The 26,243-nt window shown below is 39.5% G+C and overlaps 1 protein-coding gene across 1 annotated transcript in view; it reads right to left on the bottom strand.

The window, feature by feature from the left end:
- The window catches only part of LOC126163179 (ribonuclease Z, mitochondrial), a 104,962-nt gene that overhangs the window by 30,561 nt on the left and 48,158 nt on the right, over positions 1 to 26,243 (bottom strand). The window contains exons 5-8 of the mRNA XM_049920131.1: positions 20,291 to 20,435; positions 15,582 to 15,863; positions 10,065 to 10,271; positions 4,691 to 5,006 (exon numbers count right to left, since the gene is read on the bottom strand). Coding sequence (XP_049776088.1) covers positions 4,691 to 5,006; positions 10,065 to 10,271; positions 15,582 to 15,863; positions 20,291 to 20,435 — 950 coding nt within the window. The remainder of the gene's footprint in view (positions 1 to 4,690; positions 5,007 to 10,064; positions 10,272 to 15,581; positions 15,864 to 20,290; positions 20,436 to 26,243) is intronic.

Here is a 26,243-nt window from a genome sequence, read left to right as displayed (position 1 = left end):
ATGGTCTTGAAGATTATGCCACCAGACAGTACCCCGACTCTGCAGGTCAACAGAATTAGAGTTTAAACCAAAACTGTTTCTCAACTTATCCATGTGGCAGACTAGGTACCTCACACAAGGACCTTCATTTACGGTGTGCGCACTGATCTCCACTTTTGATACCTGTATTTCATTTTCATTTGTTTGGAACTGAATAATGAGTTTTGCTATGTGGTCTTCAGTCCAAAGACTGTTTTGATACAACTCTGTAAGCTACCCTAGCCTGTGCAAGCAAGATATAATTAACAAATTCATTTCTGAAGGAATTAAACAAGCATTAACACATTGGCTTCTTACATGAGTTTGCCAAGGCCTTTGCTTTTATAGATCTTAAAATTTTACCAGAGTAAAGCATTCCATTTGCATGGTTGGAAACACATCTTAACAACAAAAAACTGAGAGTCGCATCAACAAATAGTACTATACGAAATACTGTAAATTCAGAGTGCAGAAACATTAAATAGAGTGACCTGCAAGATTTGATATTTGTTTCACTCTTATTGATGACAAACTGAAGGACATTTCAGAAGCTGTGGTATTTGCTGATCACTCATGTATACTGTTGAGGAAACCAAACATTAGTTTTACATAAAACTCATTGTTTATGGTTACTGGTTATGAACAGTAGATTACAACATTGCAAAGTGGCAGGAATTAAGGAGATGGGCCCTGTATAAGTTGAAAGAAATAGACATTGTTGAGAGTTTCTGAGGGAGCATTAGGGAATGATGGACTAGAATGGGGGAAAGGAAGAGATCAAATAGTGAAGGCAGCAGAGGATCAAATAGGTAAAAAGACCAGGCCTAGTAGATGTCCTTGGATATCACAGGAGATATTGAATTTAATTGATGAAAGGAGGGAATATAAAAATGCAGCTAATGAAGCAGATGAAAGATAATACAAATGTCTAAAAAATGAGAGTAACAGGAAAGTGCAAAATGGCTAAGGAGGAATGGCTAAGAGGACAAACGAAAGGCTTTAGAAGTATTCAGCTCTAGGAGTAAGACAGATACTGAGTACAAGAAAATTAAAAAGGCCTTGGAGAAAAGAGAAGCAGCTGAATGAATATCAAGAGCTAGGATGGGAAACCAGTCTTAAGAAAAGAAGGAAAAGCTGAAAGGTGGAAGGAGTATATAGAGAATTTATACAAGGGAGATGAACTTGAAGGCAGTATCGTGGAAAGGGAAGATGATGTTGAAACAAGGCCTTGAGAGTAGGCAACATTCCATCAGAACTACTGATAGCCTTGGGAAAGCCAGCCACGACAAAATATTCCACCTGGTGTGCCAGATGCACGAGACAAGTGAAATACCCTCATACTTAAAGGAGAATAAAATAATTCCAATTTAAAAATAATAAATAAATAAATAAAAAAATAAAAAAACCAGATGCTGACAGGTGTGAACATACCAAACTATCAATTTAATAAGTCATGGTTGCAAAATACTAACACAGATTCTTTACAGAAGAATGGAAAAATTGGTACAAGCCAACTTTGAGGAAGTTCAGTTTGGATTCCAGAAAAATTTAGGAAAACACAAGGAAATACTGACCCTAAAGCTTATTTTAGAAGCTGGGTTAAGGAAAGACAAACTTACAATTGTGGCATTTGTAGACTTTGAGAAAGCTTTTGACAATGTTGACCGGGATACACACTTTGAAATTTTGAGGATAGCTGGGCTACAATACAGTGAGTGAAAGGCTATTTATAGCTTGTACAGAAGGCAGACAGCAATTATATGAGTTGAGGAGCATTAAAGGGAAGCAGTGGTTAAGAAGGGAGTGACACAGGATTGTAGCCTATCCCCAATATTATTCAGTCTGTGCATTGAGCACGTAATACAGGAAACCAAAGAAAAATTTGGAGTAGGAATTAAAGTTCATGGAGAAGAAATAAAAGTCTTGAGGTTTGCCAATGACACTGTAATTCTGTCAGAGACTGCAAAGGAATTGGAAGAGTAGTTAAAAGGAATGGGCAGTGTCTTGAAAAGGGGATATAAGAAAAAGACAAAAGCGGAGAATCTGAGTCGTAGATAGGTGCAACAACCCATATTACACCACAGAGGACGGGCTTGTCTATGTCAAGGCTTACCAAAAGCACCAGGGTAAACACCGCCTATTTACATACAAGATAATGGGAACAGACATTCTGAGCACTACTTCCTGCAGGGGGAGCTCGAGCCATGGCCTGCATGAAGTATCACTACACCAAAACCTGATTGGCTGGAGACAGCTATTTAGGGGCTAGAACCAGCCCCGAAGTTCAGTTCACTCCGGATGCCGACCTCGTGGACTTCGACCACTGAAGATTATGTCTTCGTCTCTGAATCGCGTGGAAAATTAGAAGTGAACTTTTGTTTGCATCAATTAGGAGACTTTTACTGGCATCATCACTGTTGTTACCTTTCTTTTGTTGTTCAGTCATCAACCTTGTAAACTTACATAAATAAAAGTTGAGTTTGTGAAAAATTGCGAATTGTCAGTCACAACACTATGGGTGATGGGCAACAGGCAGATTCCATTTTTGTGTATTTCCGAAAAGCATTTGACACAGTGCCCCATGGCAGACTGTAATTGAAGGTACAAGCATATGGAATAGATTCCCAGATATGTGAGTGGCTCGAAGACTTCTTAAGTATTAGAACCCAATATGTTGTCCCCGATGGCAGGTGTTTATCAGAGACAAGGGTATCATCAGGAGTGACTTACAGATGTGTAATAGGACCGCTATAAGTTTCTCTACACATAAATGATCTGGCAGACTGAGTGGGCAGCACTCTTTGGTTATTCGCTGATGATGCTCTGGGGTATGGGAAGATGTCAAAGTTGAATGACCACAGCAGGGTACAAAATGACTTCAGACAAAATTCCTAGTTGGTGTGATGAATGGCAGCCAGCTCTAGATGTAGACAAATGTAAGTTAATGTGGATGAGTATAAAAACAAACTCATTATGTTTGGATATAGCATTAGTAGTGTCCAGCTTGATAGTCACATTGTTTAAATATCTGGGTGTAGCATTGTAAAGCAATATGAAACGGGATGTGCATGTGAGGACTGTGATAGGGAAAGCAAATGATTGATTTACAGGGAGCATTTTATGAAATTGTGGTTCATCTGTAACAGAGTCTGTATAAAGGATGCTAGTGTGACCTATTCTTGAGTACTACTGAAGTGTTTGGGGTCCACACTAGGTCATATTAAAGGAAGACACCAATGCAATTCAGAGACATGCTGCTAGATTTATTACTGGTAGGCTCAACCAACATGGAGATGCTTTGTGAAGTTGAATTGGAATCCCTCGAGGGAAGATGACACTCTATTCACAAGGTACTATTGTGGAAACTTAGAGAACCAGCATGTGAGGCCAACTGTAGAATGATCCTATTGCTGCCAACATACATTATGCGTAAGGACCATAATGATAAAATACGAAAATTAGGGCTCATAATGAGGCATGTAGATACTCACTTCTCCCCTCGTTTTATTAGTGGGTGGAACACGAAAGTGGTACAGTGTACCCTCCACCACACACTATATGGTAGCTTGCGGAGTATGGATGTAGATGTAGATGATGGGAGATGGGTCAATAATAGGACCCCCACCGCCTATCTTCACTTTTATAAATCAATGTTATAACCTTAGATTTCAGATCTTCAGTAAATATATCTCTACTCGGTGAGTAGTTAGACAGGTAACTTCATTGGGGCACAATCATGCCAGCAAAAGAGATCAGTACTTTGGTTAAGTCCTGTGGCTTAATGATTTTTGTGAATTCTCTTATGGCTGATTCAGGAAAATGTTGGTGGTGACTGCAATGACTTTCAAAGTAAACCGAATGCATCTCTTTCTACAGAGTTAAGCTTTTTCACATTTTTAGCATTTCATGTAACCATGTTACACAAATCTTTTCAATACATGTCATGACATCATCCCATACTGCAGTTATATCATTTTTACTTGTTTGGACCCAGCCAAACTGTGTGTTGCACACTATGCTACAAAAACTTCTCAGCAGATTAGAATTGAATGCCAGACATGGGTTCGAATTCAGAAACTTGCCTTCTGCACTGTCTAGCCACAAATCCAGGTCTATCCTCATAGTTTCACTTCTGCCAGTACATCTCTCCTACCTTCTGGTGAGAGCACTGCCTGTGCAAGGCAATGTTCCTAGCTTTGTCTGGCACACTGTTTTAGTCTGCCAGGAAATTTTGAAACAGCATAAACTTCACTCACGAGTGAAAGATTTATTCTGAAAAGTACGCTACAAGCGTAGCACAAAAACCAATTTTTTATTTATCGAAAAGTCCCCAAGATGGTCTCTGAGCACTTATGTAACAGCTGCTGAAACACGTGCAATGGTAGCATTGTTGGCATTTACAAACAGTGCGAGACACTGAACCTCAATCATTTAGACCTTGCGGTCTGTTCACCACCAGGAAGAAATAAAAATGCATGAAACACTGAATGTTCATGTATGAAATGAGAAGTAACACACAATAATATATTGAAACGAAGAGAAAAAAAATTAACACTTATTTTCCCATGGTTCACAGCACTCTACTCATTGCTATTACCCTCAAAATATACATACTTAAGAATAAATAAACAAAATATTAGCTTTACTTTAACATTCTGTAAATTAACAGTACCAGAGCAGAGTTTGGAACAAGTTGTATTTCATGCAACAGAGGCTGAAATCTCCTGTGGTAGAAGCTGAGCCAGGCCATTATTTGTTTAGGAGCGAGAACTATCAGAGGTGGAAAAGATCTGGTGCCTGCAGCCCAGTATGCCCTTCGCCGAGCATGAATGAGGCCCACCAAACCTAAATGGTGGTCTGCATGTAGGTGGGATACGTATACACACTGAAGTTTCCGCAGTATTTCTTCAGCACCATCCACACCATAAAATCGCCACAGCTGACCGAGGGTGCCTTCACCACAATCAAGCATCAGTACTTTGGAGTCACTAGAATGTAAAAGAGACAAAGCAAATATTATACTAATCAATGTTAAGCACTTCAGAAAAGTACACACATTTACATGCATACCCCATAAAGCCACGATGAGTAAATGGTAAAAAGATATCCTGTACCGGTACCGTTGTCAATCACATTCCTGTATCATCAACAAATTTTACAAAGAAACCATGCCATACATACGTCTCCAACTTTATGCCCTTTTGACTGTTTAACCCTCCCGTTACCAAGCTTTTTCACACCTCTATTTTACCAAGCGGGGTATTTGGACTACCCCAAAAGAGTTTTGTGTTTTATTGTAATATTTGTTCTCAGATTTCGTTATTTCCATTGAATGGGGTTTTTTAGTATTGAAAAACAGCTTTTCAGGTTATTAGAAGTATTTAATCAGATCACAGATACAAAGTACAAAAAAAAAAAAATTATATCTTTCACTCAATTCAGTACTCAACGAACAGAAAATTAATAATTATGTACCTCAACAGTCACTGCAGTAAAATAACACAAGACTTTTTTCAACTTTTCAGTCAAGTACATTTTTGCACTGCATGCACTTCACAGTAACAGTTTCTTCTCTGTGTATATTACAAACAGGTTTCTCGCACGTTACACAACAGAATCTTGTTTTCCGATCTTCGCTTCTCTTGCAATCTTGACATCGTTGTGGCGTTGATAACTTGGAACACTGGGTCTGGATCACTGCTGTAGGAAATGCAATACCACAAGCTTTCCATGCATCTTGTACATCTTTATGAAGACCATTGATATTTTTGGCTCTCTCTTCCGTGTTGCCTTTGCTGAGTCCAAATGCCAGTTAAGTCGTGAAGAGTTTACATTGGCTTCGGTTATTCTTCTGCCATTCAGGAAATCTTTGAGTGTACAGAATATATGCATTCAGTGCTGCAATATCTATCATTTCCATGAAGATTCTTAGTGACCACTGCCTCGTTCCTTTAACACAACTGTATTCTCTTGTCATTTTGTCCCCATTATCTACAGCACCTTTGGTTTTGTTGTAGTGCAGTATGATTTCGGGTTTGTGTTCACTTTCTTCACCACTCACTTGTTCTCATTATACTGAGTAGAGAGTAGTATTACTGTCGTTCCCTTCTTTGGAACATAGGAAACTAGGGTCAAGTCATTTGTGAAACCAAACATTGAAGAGTGAACTTCTCTCTTTCTGTTTGGCAAGAATTCCTTCGGAATCTCTTTCTTATTGGAACACAAGGTACCAACCAATGTTGTGTTTCATTTCAGTAGTTCAACAGCCAATGGTAAATTGGTGAAAAAATTATCAGTTGTTACACCACGACCGTTATTCAGAAATGGTTCCATCAGATCCAAAACAACTCTCTGCCCTCGATTCACTTCCCGAGTATTGTCCACCATTCCTGTGTAAATTTGGATCCGTAATAAGTAATATGTCTTCACATCAGCACAAACCCAAATTTTAATGCCATACTTTCCAGGCTTGCTATTCATATAAACCCTAAAAGGGCAGTTTCCTCGGTACGTTGCTAATCGTTCAGCAATAGTCACGTATTCATAAGGATTGTAGTTCTTGCACAAGTTAGATTGAAATTTGTCAAACACTACCCTGATGGCTTGTAGCTTGTCCTTGGTTTCTTCAATTCTCTGTGCTCTTGTGTCTTTGTTGTCAAATCGCAATAATTTCAGTATAGACAAAAATCAGTTTATTGACATGGCAGCAGAAAAGAATGGTCGCCGAAAGGCAACATTACCTCCCCACAGATCGGAAGCACTTCTGCGATGTCCACGAGTTCGACCAGCTCCTATTAGAATTGCTAATATAGTGTACACTTCAGTTGCATTTATATCTCTCCATGTCGTTTTGTTCGAAGAATGAGCTGCATTCCACAAAGAAATTACTCGTTTGGCTTCCCTGTTCATTTCTTCTACAATGATGCTCACGATTTCCGGTGAGATAAATAATAGAAATGACTCTGTTATGGTTTTGATTGTTTTTCCATCATTCACTGGGCCAGGTGTTACATTCAGAATGTTGCGACGTCGACGCCACCCACCTTTTGGTGGTTCACTAGAAAATTGTAGTCCACTTCTAGAAACAAACAAGTCTCCAGTGTCTTCTTCTTCTTCTTATTCTTCATCCTCTTCTTCTTCTACTTGTTCATGTGAATGTGTAGTGTCTTCTGATATTTCATCATCAGCTTCATCTGATGCTATGATATGGTCTTTGTCAAGAGGTTCCATATATTCATTCAGTTCATTATCAATGTCCCATTCATTTTCATTGTCACAGACAGCAGAATTGTATAGAATTTCCATGATCTCTTCACTAGAAAGCCCTTTGGACATCCTTACTTGCAGGTGAAATACTGACTCGTGTAATGTCAGCTCAACAGTGAACGTCAAATTCAACTCAACAATAGCAACCAGCAACAATAACAAACATTGGATCTACGGCAAAACTCAACAAAGAAGATGAATGACACATATATTTTGCAAAATCTTCTTTTTCTACAAATAAGAAAATAAGACGTTCCACACCAAGTGGGGTAGTCTCACAATCCCACCAATAAATGACTTGAATAACAATGATAAAGCCAAAAAAATTAGACAGTCGTGAGTGTGAATTCAACGTCAATCATTTTAGTACAAAGTCATGAAACCACAGGCATAAGGCCCTTCAGATAACGTTATTATAGGGAAAAAAATCAACCTGGGGTAGTCAGAATATTCCGCTTGGTAAGGCGAGGGTTGAGAATTCTTTTAATCCGGTTCACATCAAGAAGATACTACATGTCAGTCATGGAGATTAACACTTTCAAATGTCTTACAAAACTAAGTAGGCAAAATCTATTTGTCCTGTTGTACATCGATCTACACAAAATTACCGTATTTACTCGAATCTAAGCTGCAGTTTTTTTTCCGGTTTCTGTAATCCAAAAAACCGCCTGCGGCTTAGAATCGAGTGCAAAGTAAGTGGAAGTTCTGAAAAATGTTGGTAGGTGCCGCCACAACTAACTTCTGCCTTCGAATATGTGTAGCGCTACACGGGCATGCTTTGCAGGCACAAAGATAAATACTGGCGCCAAAACCTCTGCATCAGTAAAAAAATTTAAAAAAAGGGTGGAAGACGAGCTTTTTTCTCCGCCCCGAGTTTCGAACCACTGCATTTTCGTACATTATCCGACGAAGTAAATACAAATTCCGTATTGTTCATCTTCGAATGTAGCAGCATTTCAATGTACTACGAAAATCCGACTGGCAAGACTGTTAGGGATGTTTGTCAATATGGCCAACTCTACGTTCTGAATTTTTTCCTACTTGTCAGAAGAGATGGTTGCTAATAGGAACTTTTATGAATTGTGAATCACACGCAGTATTTTCTACACCATAAGAATAATACGAATATAAACATTTTGCCATGTATTCTTTTGTGTTTGCTGCTCTCTCATTTAAATCCTGTCTGGCTAATAAACTACGAAACTAGAGTGAGACAACAACAAAAGCGGAAGAATATACATATCATGTAATGTTTATATTCGTATTATTTTTATGCCTAATAGTTATACAGTCAGAATTGAAGCACGGCAATTGACTAGATTTTTAAATCTAAGATGACTAATTTCTGTGCAGAATATAATGTACTAAAGAGGCGTCTGCAAAGATTTTCAAACGGAAAAAAAATTTCGCTAAACTCTCGTTCAGAACATCATCTATCATACGCAGCTTATTATTTGGTTCTTGTTGATCATTACCAAAGAAAGCAGCAGTGTAAGTAACAACCGAAGGTAACAACAAATAGCAGTCTCTTGCCATTGTTTTGATAATGAGACGATTCCTGTCTCTGTCTCTCTCTCTCTCTCTCTCTCTCTTTTTTTAAATTGTAAGCGGTGGTAGCGCGTACAAAAGCAAGCCATGCCGCGAACTGTGACAGGTCGTAAACACTCATTATCAGAATGCGACAAACAATGCATGACAGTACAGTAATGCATTTTCAGCTTAGAGTGACGTAAACACCTATAACAAAGAGAACGGCAATTATCAGAGCAAAGAAAAATAAGCAATCAATTCAAACCAGATGAAGCACGTGAAAAAGGAAGGGTACCCGTATAAATACGGACGGGGCGACTGACTCATAGCAATGGCTACCTGGTAAAGCTTAACTGCTAAGCTTACGACTCGAACCAAACTACTGTAGCTGTATCGTCATTTATTCGACCTAAATTGTGTCTCATATTAAATGGACCAACTTTGTTTCGATTTGGAGGTGTGGCCTAAAACTTTTCTCACCTCTTGAATTTCGAGTCTCAAACTTCAGGTGCGGCTTAGATTCGAGAAAATTTTTTTCCTTGATTTCGAGTCTCATTTTTCAGGTGCGGCTTAGATTCGAGTGCGGCTTAGATTCGAGTAAATACGGTAATGTGAAGTGCATCTGTTGCATTTCACTTAAGTTCATTATCACTATTCTTGCTGTAGTGATTACAGAACTATCCAATGCCACTAATTTGTGTTCATAGCTGTGGGTGTCAATTGGCTTCACTCACCATTGCTTTGATGGGATGGCAGGACTACTTTCATAATGCCCTATTTGATATTACACAGAATCAACAATATAGCAGGGCATTATAAAAGTCTACTAGACTTTTACATTCCACATTAACCTAAAAACTTATAATTTGTATCTCCTTAAGCTAAAAGTTAAAATTGAAAACAAAAATATTTTAACAGAATTGTCAATCACAGCAACCTGTGTTCTTCCTGCCAGACTTCAAACTTACGAAAATAAGCAGTTTGATAATAAGCGGATAAGACCTTGAAAAATTCAAAACACAAGCTACATGAGGAAACACTAATAGATACTTTTCTTTGAACAGAACTTCCTTATACTTCCTCAACAAAACATTGCAACATTAAGAAGGTCATTGATGACATGACAAACAGCAAAGAGAAGTAAATGATAAATGGGAATAATTAGAATTTTTGTGAAGGTGTGACATTTTTTAGCTAAATAAATTAAATTCATTCCTGTGTCATGATTTCAGTACCTTAAATCCACTCACCTCACTTCCAAGACAATTCCACTTGTATTTCTAGTTTTGTTTGGAATGCAAGAACCTGTTCCAAGAAAGACAATCTTAGGATATGGTGCAACGTCTTTGTCATATGATTTTAACTGATCTTGCAATTCAGCTAGTGCTTCCGAGAAACCTTCAATACCATTTATCTCTTCAATAAAAGATTTAACATTTATCTTCACGGTAGATTCACTAGAGGAAAAAAATCAAATTAGCCTTTCATAATTTAATATTTATAGTAATTATTGTTATGGCTGATTGTTATCAGTATATCTAATCATTACACAAATACTTTTTAAATTTTTCATAAAAATTATGCAACATAAAGAATGAAGATCAAAGTGAGAATGGGAACAAGCCCATCATATTAAATGCAGATATGCGTCCCCCCGGTAGCTGAGTGGTCAGCACGACAGAATGTCAATCGTAAGGGCCCGGGTTCGATTCCCGGCTGGGCCGGAGATGTTCTCCACTCAGGTGTCAAATTGAAAGACTTGCACCCGGCAAACGGTCTACCCAACGGGAGGCCCTAGTCACATGACATTTACATTTTAATACAGATTAGTAAAACTCAGGCACATTGCTGTGTGTTGTAAGTGGGCGAGACCATTGTTACAGGATGTCTCAGAAGTCCAGCATTCATAGTAACTGGGTACAAAGCATTTGTAGTTTGGCAGGCAACAAGTAAACACAGGAAGGTGGAGAAAGAAAGAACAGACACTGAACAAAGTAATGCAATGAAGAGCAGTAACAAAAAGATGAAGCACTAGGCTGTAGGACAGAACAGAAACAACTAGGGAAAATGAAATACTGGAAAATTCCCGTAAGTGCTCTATACAACAGATTAGTTTACATTTAAATGTGTGTGTTTTCTGTGCAGTGGCTCCAACAAGTGGTGCATAGCAACCTAGCCTATTTCATATTGTTATTTCGTCCTGGGTCTTCCACTGTTTAAATGTAGATAATGAACATAAGCCTGTCATCATATATATAAAATAGTTACCAAGACCCGATCAAATACATTAGCTGTCATAAACTTGGAAAACAGAACAGAACATGTGTCTCCAACAAATACTGATGTGTACTAACTCATTACACACTGGTGCGAACAAGTATTTCAAAAATTACATATCCGAAAAGTGTCTCACTGCATTTTGACATAGAAAGAAGAGAGAAAATAAACTAGAGCTTATAAATAACTAGACAGAATGTTCTTATACATGATGGAGACATGTCATGTTCTGATTATGAAGATTATTCAGATTATGTATTTGTCAACTTCTTAATAAACATCTGTGTTTGTTATAATATATTTTATTTTATTCCTTACACTAACCTCACTCTTGTTATTTACTTCCAAGATGGGTACATTTTCTTAAGAGAAATGACAAGTCTTGAAATCTGTTTTCATGTCCAAATGTATTTACGTGGTTTTGACTTTACAACTTAAATGTTAGTTTACACCAGAAATCACTTGATATACATTACTCATATTTTTTGGTATCACTTGAAAAATGGCAAACTGTGATGCAGTAACAAGTTTTAATTTTTTGTGAGACCTCACAGATCGTCAGAACCACGGTTTTAACTTTTAATAAGTTCATAGAATGAATGCTCTATTTAGAAATTGTAACAGGTAACTTACATTTTGTCTTCATTACTATATGTTTGTTTCACATTTTCACCCTAACCAGTACTAAAGAGCATCATACTAAATGTGTGATCCTCATCTATGAATATTACATTCAAATATAATTGTAAATTTTAGATCTGCTGGCCTCAGTTCTACAACAGCTTCTTTGTTTCTTCTTAACAGATGATTAGCAAACATCACACACATTATAATGATCTTCAGCCCTAGTATCCTAATATTCATTAGAAATTCTACATTATTTGGAGAATGTATACAGCAATTAGCTCATTTTAGTCTACTGAATGTTTCCTGAATGACTGACATCTTCTATTGCCAAAGTAGAATAGCTGATGTTATTGTCACAAAAGGATATCTAAATGAATGACACATCAATCAGTTTGATCTGAGAGAAAATTATAATCTTCCAAATACAATTTTTGTATTTCATCACCACTTCTAATTGTCATCTGCATTCTCTCCCCCCCCCCCCCCCCCCTGCCTTCCATATGCATACTTTTCTGAGGAAAGCACAAACACTTTTCAGTAGTAGTTCAGCTGAGAAGTGTTAAGTACAAGAGCAGAACTCAATAGTGCATTCTTGAGAACTAGGATAACAAACTAAAGTACAGAACTGTCATCTGAAAACTAAGCTATTGCCCCAGAATGCATCATGATTAATAAATACAAATGTCAGGGATTAGTTAGAGAATTTTTTGAAAGGCAATAGTATTTCCACTGTGATTGTATAATTGCATGGAACCAAACCTGAAAAAAGCCAATTACACCATTTCTACATCTGCAAGTACAACCATACTGTGCAAACAACTGTGTAGTGCATGGTAGGTCGTACGTTTCATTGTACCGCTTATCAGGGTCTCTTTCCACTCCCTCAGTATACAGGGCACGGGAAGGAGGACTGTTATAGTGCCTCTGTGTGCTCAGTAACTAGTCTACTCTTGTCTCCACAATTGCTATGGGAGCATTAAGTAGGGAGTTGTAGTGTAGTCATATATTCCTCCCATAAAGCGGGTTATTGAGATTTTGTAAATAATCTTTCATGAATTGGATGGCATTTATTTTCTAGTGTCTGCCATCTCAAGTTTTTAGCACTTCCATGACACTTTCCCATGTGTCAAACAGTCCTGTGACCTTTCATGCTGCCCTTCTCTATGTAAATTCAATACCCCCCCCCCAAAAAAAAAGAAAAAAAAATCACTCCAATTTGGTGTAGATCTAACAAACTTGAGCAATATTTTATGATGTGTCACAAGTATCTTGTAACCAATCTCCCTTGCAGACTGATAGTATTCCTCCAGAATCCTACCAACAAACAAAGGCCTGCCATCTGCTTTACTCAAGATTGAGCCTATTAGATCATCCCACTTCATGTACCCACAAATTGTAACAGACAAATATCTATATGAGTTAACAGAGGCCAATTGTGAACGTTTTAAAGCAAGTTACCAATCTCTGAGCCACTTTTAAATCTTATCAAGATGATCAGAAATTTATGCTTTTTTGCCTTTTTTCTTTAGGTAGTAGTTCGTACAGATACTGTGTCATCAGGATAAAGTCTGAGATTACTACTAGTACTGTCTACCAGGTCAATGTTTGAGGTATGAACACATCACAAGATCTTACAACAGATGTATGTCTAAGAACTTTAATAAGAGTACCAGTAGTATGGATTGCTCCCTTATTGTACACTCGTGTGAACTGTGCTTTCTTCCAACTGCTGGACACAGATATTTGTCTGGGGGATCTACAGCACATTATGGTTAAAAAGAGGAGGTAACTACAATACAAATTCTATATGGAATCTGATAGGGATTCCATTGGGCCCCAGACCTTTTTTTAGTTATGATGCTTTAATTGGTTTCGTTATGATGCTTTCAGCTGTTTCTCAATGCCACTGACATTAAATCTACATCACTCACATTTGCAAGAGTGTGAAAATTTCACTGGGGCAGTACTCCCAGATTTTCCTTTGTAAAGGAACATTTGAAAATGAGGTTCATCATTTCTGCTATAGCTTTGCTGCCATCAATTTCTGTGCCTGTGTCATCTATGAGTGAGTGGACACCAATTTGTGTGCCACTGACCACTTTTATGTATGACCAGAATCTCTTTTGGTTTTGTCAGCGGTTTTTCCAGTACGATTCTACAATGGTAGTCACTGAATTCTTCATGCATTGCCCTACTAACAGCCAAACATTTCTTTTAGCCTTCCTCTGTCTATGACCGTATGCGTTGTTTTACACATGCCGTGCAGCAGTTGCCTTTATTTTACAAAGACTGTATACTATGGAGGGAGCACAAAAATCATGAATACTCTACTAGGTACACATCTATTAAGCATTTGGTCAACAATTTTCTAATCTTGTGTCATAGTTCCTCTAAATGCTCCTGCTCAGAGGTAAATGTTTCAGGTTCCTCATTGACATTAACACTACTGCCTGTTTACCTATTTTAGAGAACATGTAAATATTTCTACTGGTTTTAGTTTGCCTGTGAAACTATGGTAATCATTTTTACTACAACCACCTCATGAACACCAATAACAGTTACCATGCAGACATCTTCGACGATGTCCATTCTATTTTTTGTGATTAGAAATAATATAGGTCCATCATAAGTGGGCTTCAAAATCATTTGTTTCAGGCAGTTTTCTGAGAAGGCATTTAATACTGTTTCACAGCATGTCTGTCACACCCACTACTTACAAAACTGTAACTATCCCAATCAACTGTTGGGCAATAAAAGTCTACTCCATTGATGATATGATTGGGGAACACATACCAGTGAGCTGATATATTCTCATAAGTTTTTGGTTATATCTGAGAATAAGGACTAAATTGTCAGGTTTTTGCTCACCCTTAATATTGGGAGTCTCACCCAAACAACCTCACATGTAGTATATATTTTTATCTTCGTGGCTATGAGTTTGCAGTCTACTGCAACAAATACAGCTCTCCCATTTCCCATTAGTCTATCATTTTAATATAAACTCAGATTTAGGCAAAACACTTCACTCTTATCAATTTAAGGTTTAGCTATATTTCTGTGTCTAGTATTACAGGAACTCCACTGATTTCTAAGAGTGCTTCAAACTCTTGTCATTTCATTGCAAATGCTTTGGTAGCTGATCATTAGACTTTTAAGTCTCATCTACAGGGGCATTTCTTTGGATGTTACATTGATACTTTGTAGTCTTCTAGGCTATCCTATTTGGACTGGATGGAGAATGGCCTACTCTAATCAAAAATTAACCTTGTATGCGCCCCACACACAGTCAGCCAAGGATGTGTAGTACTTCCCTGATCCATATAGGTGGAGCCTTTTGTCTTTGCAGAAAAGGGTGTGTGTGTGTGTGTGTGTGTGTGTGTGTGTGTGTGTGTGTGTGTGTGTACTTTCGTATTTATTTTTATTTTTACAAATCACAATTGCTACACGCTTATCCACTGACCAATGTCTTGTCTACAAGACAGGTGGTTGATTTTTGTTATGCCATTACTTATTCATTTTGTTTCCAGGATTTCCCATTATAGTTTTTAAAACATTTTAATCTTCTTAATTTTAAGTTTTACTCTCAGTTAATTAGAAAATATTAGGAACTGGGAGCAGAAAACATCAAACTTTATGATAATAAATCATAATAGTGTTATGTATTTTCGTGGACAGAAATGTTTTACAAGCAAGAGTGCTATCACAAAAAATAAATAAAAAATACTGTGATTTATTTAAACTAAATAAATTCAATCAAATGTAAAGGTGATTTTGTTACAAAATAATCGTGTCCCTCCGCAATGAATTTTCCTTTATTCAACATCTCGTGTGAAAATAATGGGAAAATCAAGGGGTGCACAAACCTGTCTAGCATCCTGTTCGGCCTTAAATTAACCGAACACAGTGTCCTGGCCTGTATTACATTCTGTTGCGTAGTTAGTGCAGTTGGTGATGCTGCTGTTGTATCAGGTTCCACTTCTTCATGGAGTATTCCAGAATCATTAAGCAATGGGAAGATAAATGGATGAAGCTGGTGCAATTTATTTTGGATGCGATGCACTGCTATGCTTCCTGTACAAGTACTTCCTTCATTAATTGCTAGGTGGAAAGTACTTTGTGAGAATGCATCCATCCATTTGCGGTACCTGTTAAAATGACATATACATAGTATCTGAGCAGTCTTTTTTGGACACTGAATTCTATAAATAGTTCAAAATTGTGAAAAGGTTATACTTCTTGTGTGTTCATGGTATGATCAAATTGCAAAGCAGTTTCTATTAAGGACAAACTTTTTTTTCTGTTTTAGTAAAACTCTCACTCACTTATCTGTCACACAAAAGAAATTAATGCTGTATCATTCAGCACAATGTTTCATTACTGTTTTTATTTACATACAGATATGTCAGGGCTAAGAGAAGAAGCATGGAGAGAATTAAACATAGCTCCAAAAGTGATGGCTACTATCTTGTTGTTGTTGTTTTGTTGTTGTCTTTAGTCCGAAGACTGGTTTAACCTGCTCTCTACACTACTCTATCCTGTGCAAGACTCATCTCCAAGTAACTATTGCAACCTTCGCCCTTCTGAATCTGTTTACCATATTCATCTCGAGCTTGATCTCCCTCTATGATTTTTATCCCATTTTTCCTTCCAGTAACAAATTGGTGATCCCTTGAAGCCTCAGAATGTGTCCAACTGACAAATACCTTCTTCTAGTCAGGTTGTCCACAAATTTATTTTCCCTCCAAGTCCGTTAAAGTACCTCCTCATTAGTCAAATGATTTACCCATTTTCTCTTCAGCAGTCTTCCGTAGCAGCATATTTCAAAAGCTTTCTAGTCTAAACTATTTATTGCCCATCTTTCACTTCCATACATGGCTACATTCTACACATATCCTTTCTGAAAAAAACTTCCTGATACCTAACTCTGTATTTCATGTTAAAAAATTTCGCTTCTTCAAAAACAGTTTTCTTGTCATTGCCAGTCTACATATTATATACTCTCTACTTCGAAAATCATCAGTTTTTTCCTGCCCATATAGAAAAACTCATCTACTACTTTAAGTGTCTCATTTCCTAAACTAATTCCCTTGACATCACCTAATTTAATTAAACTTTATTCCGTTATTCTTGTTTTGCTTTTGCTGAAGTTCATCTTATATCTCCTTTCGAAACACTGTCCGTTCCATTGAGATGCTCTTTCAAATCCTTTGCTGTCTGAAAGAATTACAATGTCATCAGCAAACACCAAATTTTTTGTTTCTTCTCCCAGGAATTTAATTTCTACTCCAAATTTTTCTTTGGTTTCTTTTACTGCTGGCTTAATGTACAGACTGAATAACACTGGGCATATCCTACAACCCTGTCTCACTCCATTCTCAACCACTGCTTCCCCTTCATGCCCCTAAACTCATAAACTGCTGTCTAGCTTCTGTACAAGCTGTAAATAGCCTTTCGCTCACTGTATTTTAGCCCAACTACCCTCAAAATTTCAAAGAGCGGACCCCAGTCAACATTGTCAAAAGCTTTCTTTAAGACTACAAATGCCATATTTGTTAAGTTTGTCTTTCGTCAACATACCTTCTAACGTAAGTTGCAGGGTCAGTATTTCCTTGGCTCGTACCAATTTTTCCATTCTTCTGTAAAGAATGTGAGTTAGTGCTTTGCAACCATGACTTATATAAACTGATAGTTTGGTAATATTCACACCTGTCAGCACATGCTTTCTTTGGAATTGGAATTAATTTATTCTACTTGAAGTCTGAGGGTATTTCAAATGTCTCATACGTCTTGCAAATGAGATGGAATAGTTCTGTCATGGCTGACGCTACCAAGGCTATCAGTAGTTCTTACAAAATGTCACCTACTCTGAAGTCTTCGTTTCAACTTAGGTCTTTCAGAGCTGTGTCAAATTCTTCTCACAGTACCATGTCTCCCATATAATTTTCATCTGCATCCTCTTCCCTTTCCACATTATTGCCTTTATGTTCAACTCCCTTGTATAAATCCTCTATATACTCCTTCCACATTTCAGCTTTCCCTTCTTTGCTTAGTACTGATTTTCCATCTGAGCTCTTGATATTCACGCAGCTGCTTCTCTTTTCTCCCAAAGCCTCTTTAATTGTCCCTTAGGTGGTATCTGTCTTTCCTCTAGTGTTATATACTTCTAAATCCTTACATCTGCTCTCTAGCCATTTCTTCTTAGCCATTTTGCTCTAGTTGCCAATCTCATTTTTTAGATATTTGTATTCCCTTTCACCTACTTCATTTACTGCATTTTTATATTTTCTCCTTTCATCAATTAAATTCAATACCTCCCATGTTAGCCAAAGAGTCCTACTAGGCCTTGTCTTTTTAACTATCTGATCCTCTGCTGCCTTCACTATTGCAGAGGAGGAGGAGGAGGAGATTAGCGTTTAAAGCCCTGTCGACAATGAGGTCATTAGAGATGGAACAGAAGCTTGGATTAGGGAAGGGTGGGAAGAAAATAGGCTGTGCCCCTTCAAAGGAACCATCCCGGCATTTACCTGAAGTGAAATCATGGAAAACATAAATCAAGAAGGCTGACTGCAGGTTTGAACCTTTATCCTCCTGAATGTGAGTCCAGTGTGCTAACCATTGCACCAACTAGCTTGGTTTTCACTATTTTCATCTCTCATAGCTACTTATTCATCTTCTACTGTAGTTCTTTCCTCTTTCTTGTCAATCACGACTAATGCTTCCTCAGAAATACCCTGTAATCTCTGGTTCTTATCTAGGTTCCATCTCCTTAATTCTCTACCTTTTTGAAATTTCTTCAGTTTCAATCTCCAGTTCATAACCAATTAACTGAGGTCAAGGTACACATGTGCCCCTGGAAATGTTTTACAATTTAAAATCTGGTTCCATAATTTCTGTCTTACCTTTATATTATCAATCTGAAACATTCCAGTGTCTCCAAGTCTCTTCCAGGTGTATAACGTTTTTTCATGATACTTAAATGAGGTGTTAGCGACGATTAAATTATGCTCTGTGCAAAATTCTACCAGGTGGTTTCTTCTTTGATTCATTTCCCCAATCCATATTCACCTACTATTTTTCCCTCTCTTCCTTTACCTGCTAACGAATTCCAATTGCTCAACACTAGTAAATTTTCATCTCCCTTAACTATCTAAATAATTTCTTTTGGTTCACCATACATTTCTTCAATCTCCTCATATGCAGAGCTAGTTGGCATATAAACCCTTACCACTGTGATGGACGTGGGCTTCATGTCTATCTTGTCTACAACAATGCATTCACTATGCTGTTCATAGTACTTTACCTGCACTCTTATTTTCTTATTCATTATTCAACCTGCTCCTGCATCACCCCAATATGATTTTGTATTTGCAAACCCGGTATTCAAGCTTTTCCTCCTGCCACCGAACTTCACTAAATCCAACTACATACAACTTTAATCTATTTTATGACCTACCTGCCCGATTAAGGGCTCTAACATTCCATGCTCTGGTCTGTGGAATGCCAGCTCTGTTTCTCCTGACAATGACATCCTTCTGAGTAGTCCCTGCCTAGAGATCTGAATGCGGGACTATTTTACCTCCAGAATATTTTACACAAGAGGATGTCATCATCATTTAAGCATACAGCAGAGCTGCATGTCTTCAGGGAAAAAATGAAGGCGTAGTTTCCCCTTGCTTTCAGCTGTTCACAGTACCAGCACAGCAAGGTCATTTCGGTTGATGTTACAAGACCAGAGCAGTCAGTCATCCAGACAGTTGCTCCTGCAACTACTGAAAAAAGGCTGCTTCCTCTCTTCAGGAACCACATGTTTGTCTGGCCTCTCAACAGAGGCACCTCCAGGATGGAAAGGTGGTCAAGCAATGGTCTTCATGTCATCTACCAAAAATTGACCTGCAGTTCTAGATTCCAACTGTCAGTGCAGCTATCATCTAAGTGTGTTATAGGTAATCACGCAGACTGAACGTATTTGTGATGACACACATTCCAATACAACTTAGGCACGTACATGCATTAGCCCAACTAATGCTTGCACATGCCTGAGTTAAGACTGGAATGTGTGTTGTTACAATTATGAAATTATGAAAACAATAAGAGGGACCTGGATGGCTGGAATCAAATGGCAATGACAAAAACAACAAACCAAAGGTTTGGGGAGGGAGGGAAGCATGACAAACCACGAGCACAGAAGAGGTGTGAGTGGTGAAGACAAGTGTAAAGACAAAGTTTACAATATTTAACTGGTGCTACTGGTCAAGAAGCGAGGTAAGGGAGGGTGGAGGAGGGAAGAATTCAAATGAGAGAAATGGAAATTACTAGATCCCTCCTACTGCTTTGCAGCATTTGTTGTGGTAAATCTGCCAATGAAACACTGACTCACTCCTGAATATGCATGCTTTCTGTTTGATAGAAACACATGTAAAATGCTTATATAGACCACTCTCCAATTTTTCTATATTCCTACAATCCACTGAGGCTGAATTTTTAACTTTTCAATTTACGAGCCAAACTAGTGCATGTATGATACAGGTCAATTACTAAAATTGTTAAGAAATTCACAAAAGAAGTAACAAACCTTACATCGTTCATGACCTCTGGTGGTGTAAAGTGTACAACGAGGTAAGCCAGATCTTCGTCCTTCTCTGCTACTGCTTGATGCTCTCGAAACATGGGATTATTGATGAATGAGTCCAGAAAGCTATCAGATGGACATTCCACAACTGAAAGCAAAATTCACTGTTGTTTTAAAAAGACTTAAGATTTTTTTCATTTCAAACATTATAAAATTGGAAACGACAAAAGACTGAATACCCAGTTTGTAAATATGAATCACAAATTTTTAATGTGGAAAAATTACTTTCCTTTCAGTGTGTATATACATTTGTTTGGGGAGGTGGGGGGGCATCAATTGAAAGCTGTTCAATGTTGTTTATCTGCTTGTCTAAACTTGTAATTCTGCCAGATGTATCAACGAATTACGAATTACCCGATACAAATATATATATGCCCAGTGAGGTTGTTAGGCATGGCACATATGGTTACTGTATTTACTCGACTATACGATGAGATTTTTTCACAAATTCATCATTTGAAAAATACAGGGTCATCTTACATTCGCAGCTTAATGTATTACTGCTGAGGTTAACATTTTTAGCTTGTTTAATAGAATATATAGTGGTCACCTTCACATTTAAACATGAAGCTTTGGCTATTGAAGTCATGTGCAGATTTATTTTGAAGAATTCAGAAGGGCAGGGCTGGGCAAACAGTACTCACATTCAAACAGGCTCAAGATTTCCCGATATGCAGAAATGCTCAATACAGTATCGCCATTGCTCAAACAATCAAGTGACATTTGCCTCAAGCAGAGCTATTGCACGGGATATGCAAGAAACTAGGAACTAGTGACAACAACAATCTATTGTTCTGCTTATAATATGACAGTTTTGTGAAACACAAGAGGACATAGTACTAAATTCTATCAATTTACAGACTCTTCTTATGCCTGAACAGATTTACAATAATTTTGTGGATGCCATATACAAACATTAATGCTGCTTTTTAAGTAAAGATAACATTCAAAAGTGGATATGTTGCCCTTCAAAAAACAGTGCTCGATTTTGAACCCAGATCAATGTTTTATTTAATTATGAGAGACTGTAATGATGAGGGTTGCAAAGGAGGGGTTCAGTCACTGTACAGGTATTTGAATGAATGAATGAATGAATGAATGAATGAAAATAGCCTGTGTTGTCCCACTGAAGGCAAAGGCCTCATACAAGTGGGGGCAGCTGCTTTTAAAGACTCACGTGTTGAGCTAGTTCGCATAAGAGGGCACCACACTCAATGCACACTACACACTGAATTACACTTCATTACTTAGTTGTAGTTTCTCCTTTCTGTTTCTGGCTATGTTGGTCGACTGTCTTCCTGCTTGTTTTCTCAGTAAGTCCGACTATTTGTGGCTTGGGTCCTCGTGACGGAGGAGGTTACCAGGTTTGAGCCACATATGGCTCACGCAGAGCCGGCAAAGAACAGAGTCCCTGTGAGTGGCTCGAATGGATGACCGCCAGACATTCCTTGATAACACGGAATTTATTTGGGGTATTGACGGTGTGCTATTTGGTATCCCAGACTGTGAAAACTTTGCGGCGGAAGACCAATTGGAGATCAGTCTCTGGCAGGCCAATCTCCACAGTTTGCTTACTGGTAGCCTGCCTGGCCAGGCTATCAGCAAGTTCATTGCCCAGTATCCCATGTCCTGGGGTCCAAACGAAGGTCACTGAACATCTGCTGTTCTCAAGGGCATAAAAACTCATGGAGAGTCATTACCAAAGGATGTCGAGGGAAGCACTGGTAAAGAGCTTGTTGGCTGCTTAAGAAGTCACAACAGATGACGAAGGACTTACCAGCGCAGGAGCAGATATGCTCAAGAGCATGACAGATGGCTACCAACTTCGCAGTGAAAACACTGCAGCCATCCAGCAAGGATCACTGTTCAGTATGGCCAACTTCAGTGTAAGCAAATCCAACAAGACTGTAGACAATTGATCCACCAGTGTAGACTGTTTCTGAGTCCTTGAAATCATTGACAAGAGAGAGAAATTGCTGGCGGAGGGCCTCTGGTGGAACGGAGCCTTTTGGGCCTAGCAATAGGTCCAGCCAAAGCCATGTCCAAGGTATGAACCATGGGGGTGTACATAAGTGGACCCACAGGAAAGGTGGTAGAGGGGAAGCGTTGAATTCATTAAGAAACGAACAGACACAGACAGTGAGGGGATTCCCAGTTCTGGGCTGCTGTTGTGAGAGATGGATCACCGTATTCAGGAAAAGGAGAGCAATTTGGATGACAAGGTGAACTATGAACATGGGCAGTATAATTTGTAAGTACTACTTGCCGCTGGAGTCACAATGGAGGAACACCAGCTTCCACATGGAGGCCTGTTCACGGGGCTCTTTCAGAAGGCTCCTGTCATGAGCCTAACTCCACAGTGGTGGACAGGGTCCAGCAGATGCAGTGCGAGGGCGATGGTGAACCATAGACCAGGCTCCCATAGTCAATACAGGTCTGTACAAGGGCTTTGTGCAGCTGCAGCGGTGTAGGATTATCAGTTGGTGTGGCTCAGGCATTGAATAATATTAAGATGCTGCCAGCACTTGTCCTTAAGCTGATGAAGATGGGGAAGCCACGTTAAATGGGTGTTGAAGACCAGTCCCAAAAAGCAGTAAGTCTCCACATCATCTAGTAGTTGGTCAATCGAGGGCAAGTTCTGGATGCGGGTGGACAGTACAATGACAGAAGTGTGTGACAAATCTTGGAGGCTGAAAACTGAAATTTGTGAGTGAGGGCCCATGACTGATTTCCAAGTAGGTCACTGTAACAGGTGTTCAGCCACACCAGAGGAGAGAAGGAAATAAAAAAATTGTCAGCACATAGGAGGGGAGAGACTAACAACCCTACTGCTATTGCGAGACCATTGACAGCAATTAACGAGAGTGGGACTCTCAGGACAGAGCCCTGCGGAACCTCATTCTCTTGTATATGGGGTGCACTGTCGGAAGCACCAACAAAAACTCAAAATGCGGAATGACAACCTTCGTCAGGTCGAAAAAGATGGCAGTCAGGTGTTGTCGCCGGGAAAAGGCTGATCGAATGGCAGTCTCCTGGTGGACCAAGTAGTCAATGGTGGAGTGCCCTTGGCGAAAACTGCCCTGGGATGGAGTCAGAAGGCCATGAGACTCAAGAAGCCAACACAACCGCAGGCTCCCCATACATTCGAGGAGCTTGCACAGAATATTGGTGAGACTGATAAGACGATAGCTATGAACATCTAGTTGGTTCTTATCAGGCCTTAGCACTGGGATGACGATACTTTCCCCCTATTGCGATGGGAATTCGCCATCAATCCAGATGCGGTTGAAAATGGCAAGTAGGTGGCACTGGGAATCTGCTGACAGATGTTTAAGAATTTGAGAATGGATGCAGTCTGGGCCAGGGTATGTGTCAGGACAGTCAGCAAGTGCACTGAGAAATTTCCACTCACTGAAGGGAGCATTATATGGCTCAGGGTGGCATGAAGCAAAAGAGAGGTGTTGTCTTTACACCCCCTGTTTGAGGAGATGAAATAGGGGGTGGTAATTTTCAGATGCAGAGGTGAGAGCATAAAGCTCTGCAAGACTCTCTGTGATTATGTCTGCGTCAGAAGATACAGCTACATTTGTGGAAATTCCAGGTACACCTGCAGGGGTCTGATAGCCATAAAATCTGCGGAGCTTCGTCCAAACCTGGGAGGGGTAGGTTAACGACGTTCCAATGGTAGAGCCATAGCGTTCCCAATACTCCTGCTTCCATCATTTAATGAGGAGGTGAACCTGGGCACAGAACTGTTTGAAGGCAATGAGGTTCTCTAGGGAGGGGTAGCACTTATGACGTTGGAGGACTCGCCAATGGTCTCTAATAGCCGCAATGATTTCTGGCGACCAACAAGACAGTGACTTTCACTGGGGCAACCAGAGGAACAAGTGATTGCAGATTCAGCTGCAGCAATAATGGTATGAGTGATGGCGTGGACCACCTCATTGATGGTGATAGTGGGGGTGAAAGTGTCCCTGTCAGCCTTGGGAAGAGTCCATCTGTGTAAGCGCCAAGATGAGGGACACTGAGGTAGGGATAGGAAGAGTGGAAAGTGATCACTACCACTCAAGTCGTCATGAGCTCTCCAGTGGATAGATGGGAGAAGGCCAGGACTGCAAATCGAGAAATCAATGCCAAGTTCGTGCCATGTGCCACACTGAAATGTGTGAAGACACCTGCATTTAGGAGGCAAAGGTCGAGTTGAGTTAGTAGGTCCTCAACATCTCTGCCATGACTAGTAACCTTGGTTTCACCCAAAAAAGGGTTATAGGCATTAAAATCACCTGGAAGGAGGAAAGGTGGGGGGAGATGCGAAACGAGTGCAGCCAATACATGGGGCAGTGCGTCACCATCTGGAGGGAGGTAGATATTACAGATGGTAATTTTCCTGCCTTGTCTTTGCCTTGACAGTCACAGCTTCAAAAGGTGTTTGAAGGGGCACAGATTTGCTACACACAGAGGTAAGGACAAAGTTACAAACTCCACCTGACGACCTGTCAAAGGCAGGACAGATTTTGTAGTACACCTGATAGCCATGAAGGGTGGGGGTCTGCATTGCGGGAAACCAGATTTCCTGGAGGACAATGCAAATAGCAGGTGTAATGCATAAAAGTTGACGTAACTCAGCCAGGTGGGATAAAAGACCACTGCAGCTCCACTGGAGAATAATGCTTTCTGTCATCTGGGAAGACATGAAGTGACCCAGAAGGAAAATTAAGCCTCAATGTCACATGCCACCACTGGTTGAGTGTTGGCATCCAGTACCATTGCAGCCGAGGTGTCGGCGAGATCTAGATCCTCAGGGAATGCCAGAATCTTCACCTCATCCTCAGACGCAGAGCCATGGGGGAATGGTGGTGCAGGGGTCACTGGAGGCTCCCGTTTCTTAGCGGACTGCTTCTTTGATGGTTTGCCCTCTCGCTGCTCTTTAGGGGCTTGCTGGGAGGGCTTCTCAGTAGTAGTTTCAGGGACAGAGGAAGAACACCTCCTCAGGGGACACCACCTTAACATAGCACTGTCTGTGCGAGTGAGGTGGTTTGCATGCTCTGGATCCAGAGGGCTACGCCAGCAGTAGCGTAGCTACCAGCAGGTCACCCATGCCGGACAGGCCAAAGGGGAGGAGCCAGACGAAGTGTGTCCCACAACGACCTATCATTAGCCTGTATCCTATCCTATCCCAAACCTCTCCTTTTTCGTTACTATTATCAAACCCTTGCCAGGGATATGGCGAAGTCCTTAACGGCAGAGAAGAACATCTTTGGTACGGCACAGCTGGCAGAGGATGCATCCTTTCCCTCCTAAGGGCAAATGAGGAGTGGAACCACTGCCTTGTGGTGAAGAGGGCTCTTCAAAGGCGATGGAGTAAACCCCGAAAGAAAATCCTCGAATGCATTAGGCTTAACAGGCCAGCAGATGAGAAAAAATTGCTTTCAATCAAAGAATGATCCTTGGATTAAAAATACCTAATGTAGATAGCACTTCTTGTTCCCCTGGAATGAATGACAGCTCTTCACAGCCTGAAGAAAAATCAGGGAACACAAGAAGAAACACCAAACAAGAACAGAAAACTAGAACCCAACAAAAAGACAAAAACAAGTTGTGAGTGGGAAGATTAAATGTAATAACCTTGACAGGAAAGACTGAAGACATTGTAGACGTGATGGAGAGGAGAAAGATTCATATGCTTGGATTGAGTGAGACCAAGTGTAAGGAAAAAACTCTAAATTGCTGAGAGGAGGGTACAAATTCTACTGGCAGGGTCACAATAAAGAGGCAAAAAATGGAATGGGGTTTGTGTTTCACAAAAACATTGACCCAGTTATAGATGTGAGCTTTGTAAGTGAAAGGATAATTAGAACAAGAGTGAACTTGAGAAAGAATAGTTTTACAATAC

This window comes from Schistocerca cancellata, chromosome 2 (assembly GCF_023864275.1).
Source record: "Schistocerca cancellata isolate TAMUIC-IGC-003103 chromosome 2, iqSchCanc2.1, whole genome shotgun sequence".
Taxonomy (NCBI): Eukaryota; Metazoa; Arthropoda; class Insecta; order Orthoptera; family Acrididae; genus Schistocerca; species Schistocerca cancellata.
Note: the sequence above shows the minus strand (reverse complement) of the source record. Positions and strands in the feature narration are given on the sequence as shown.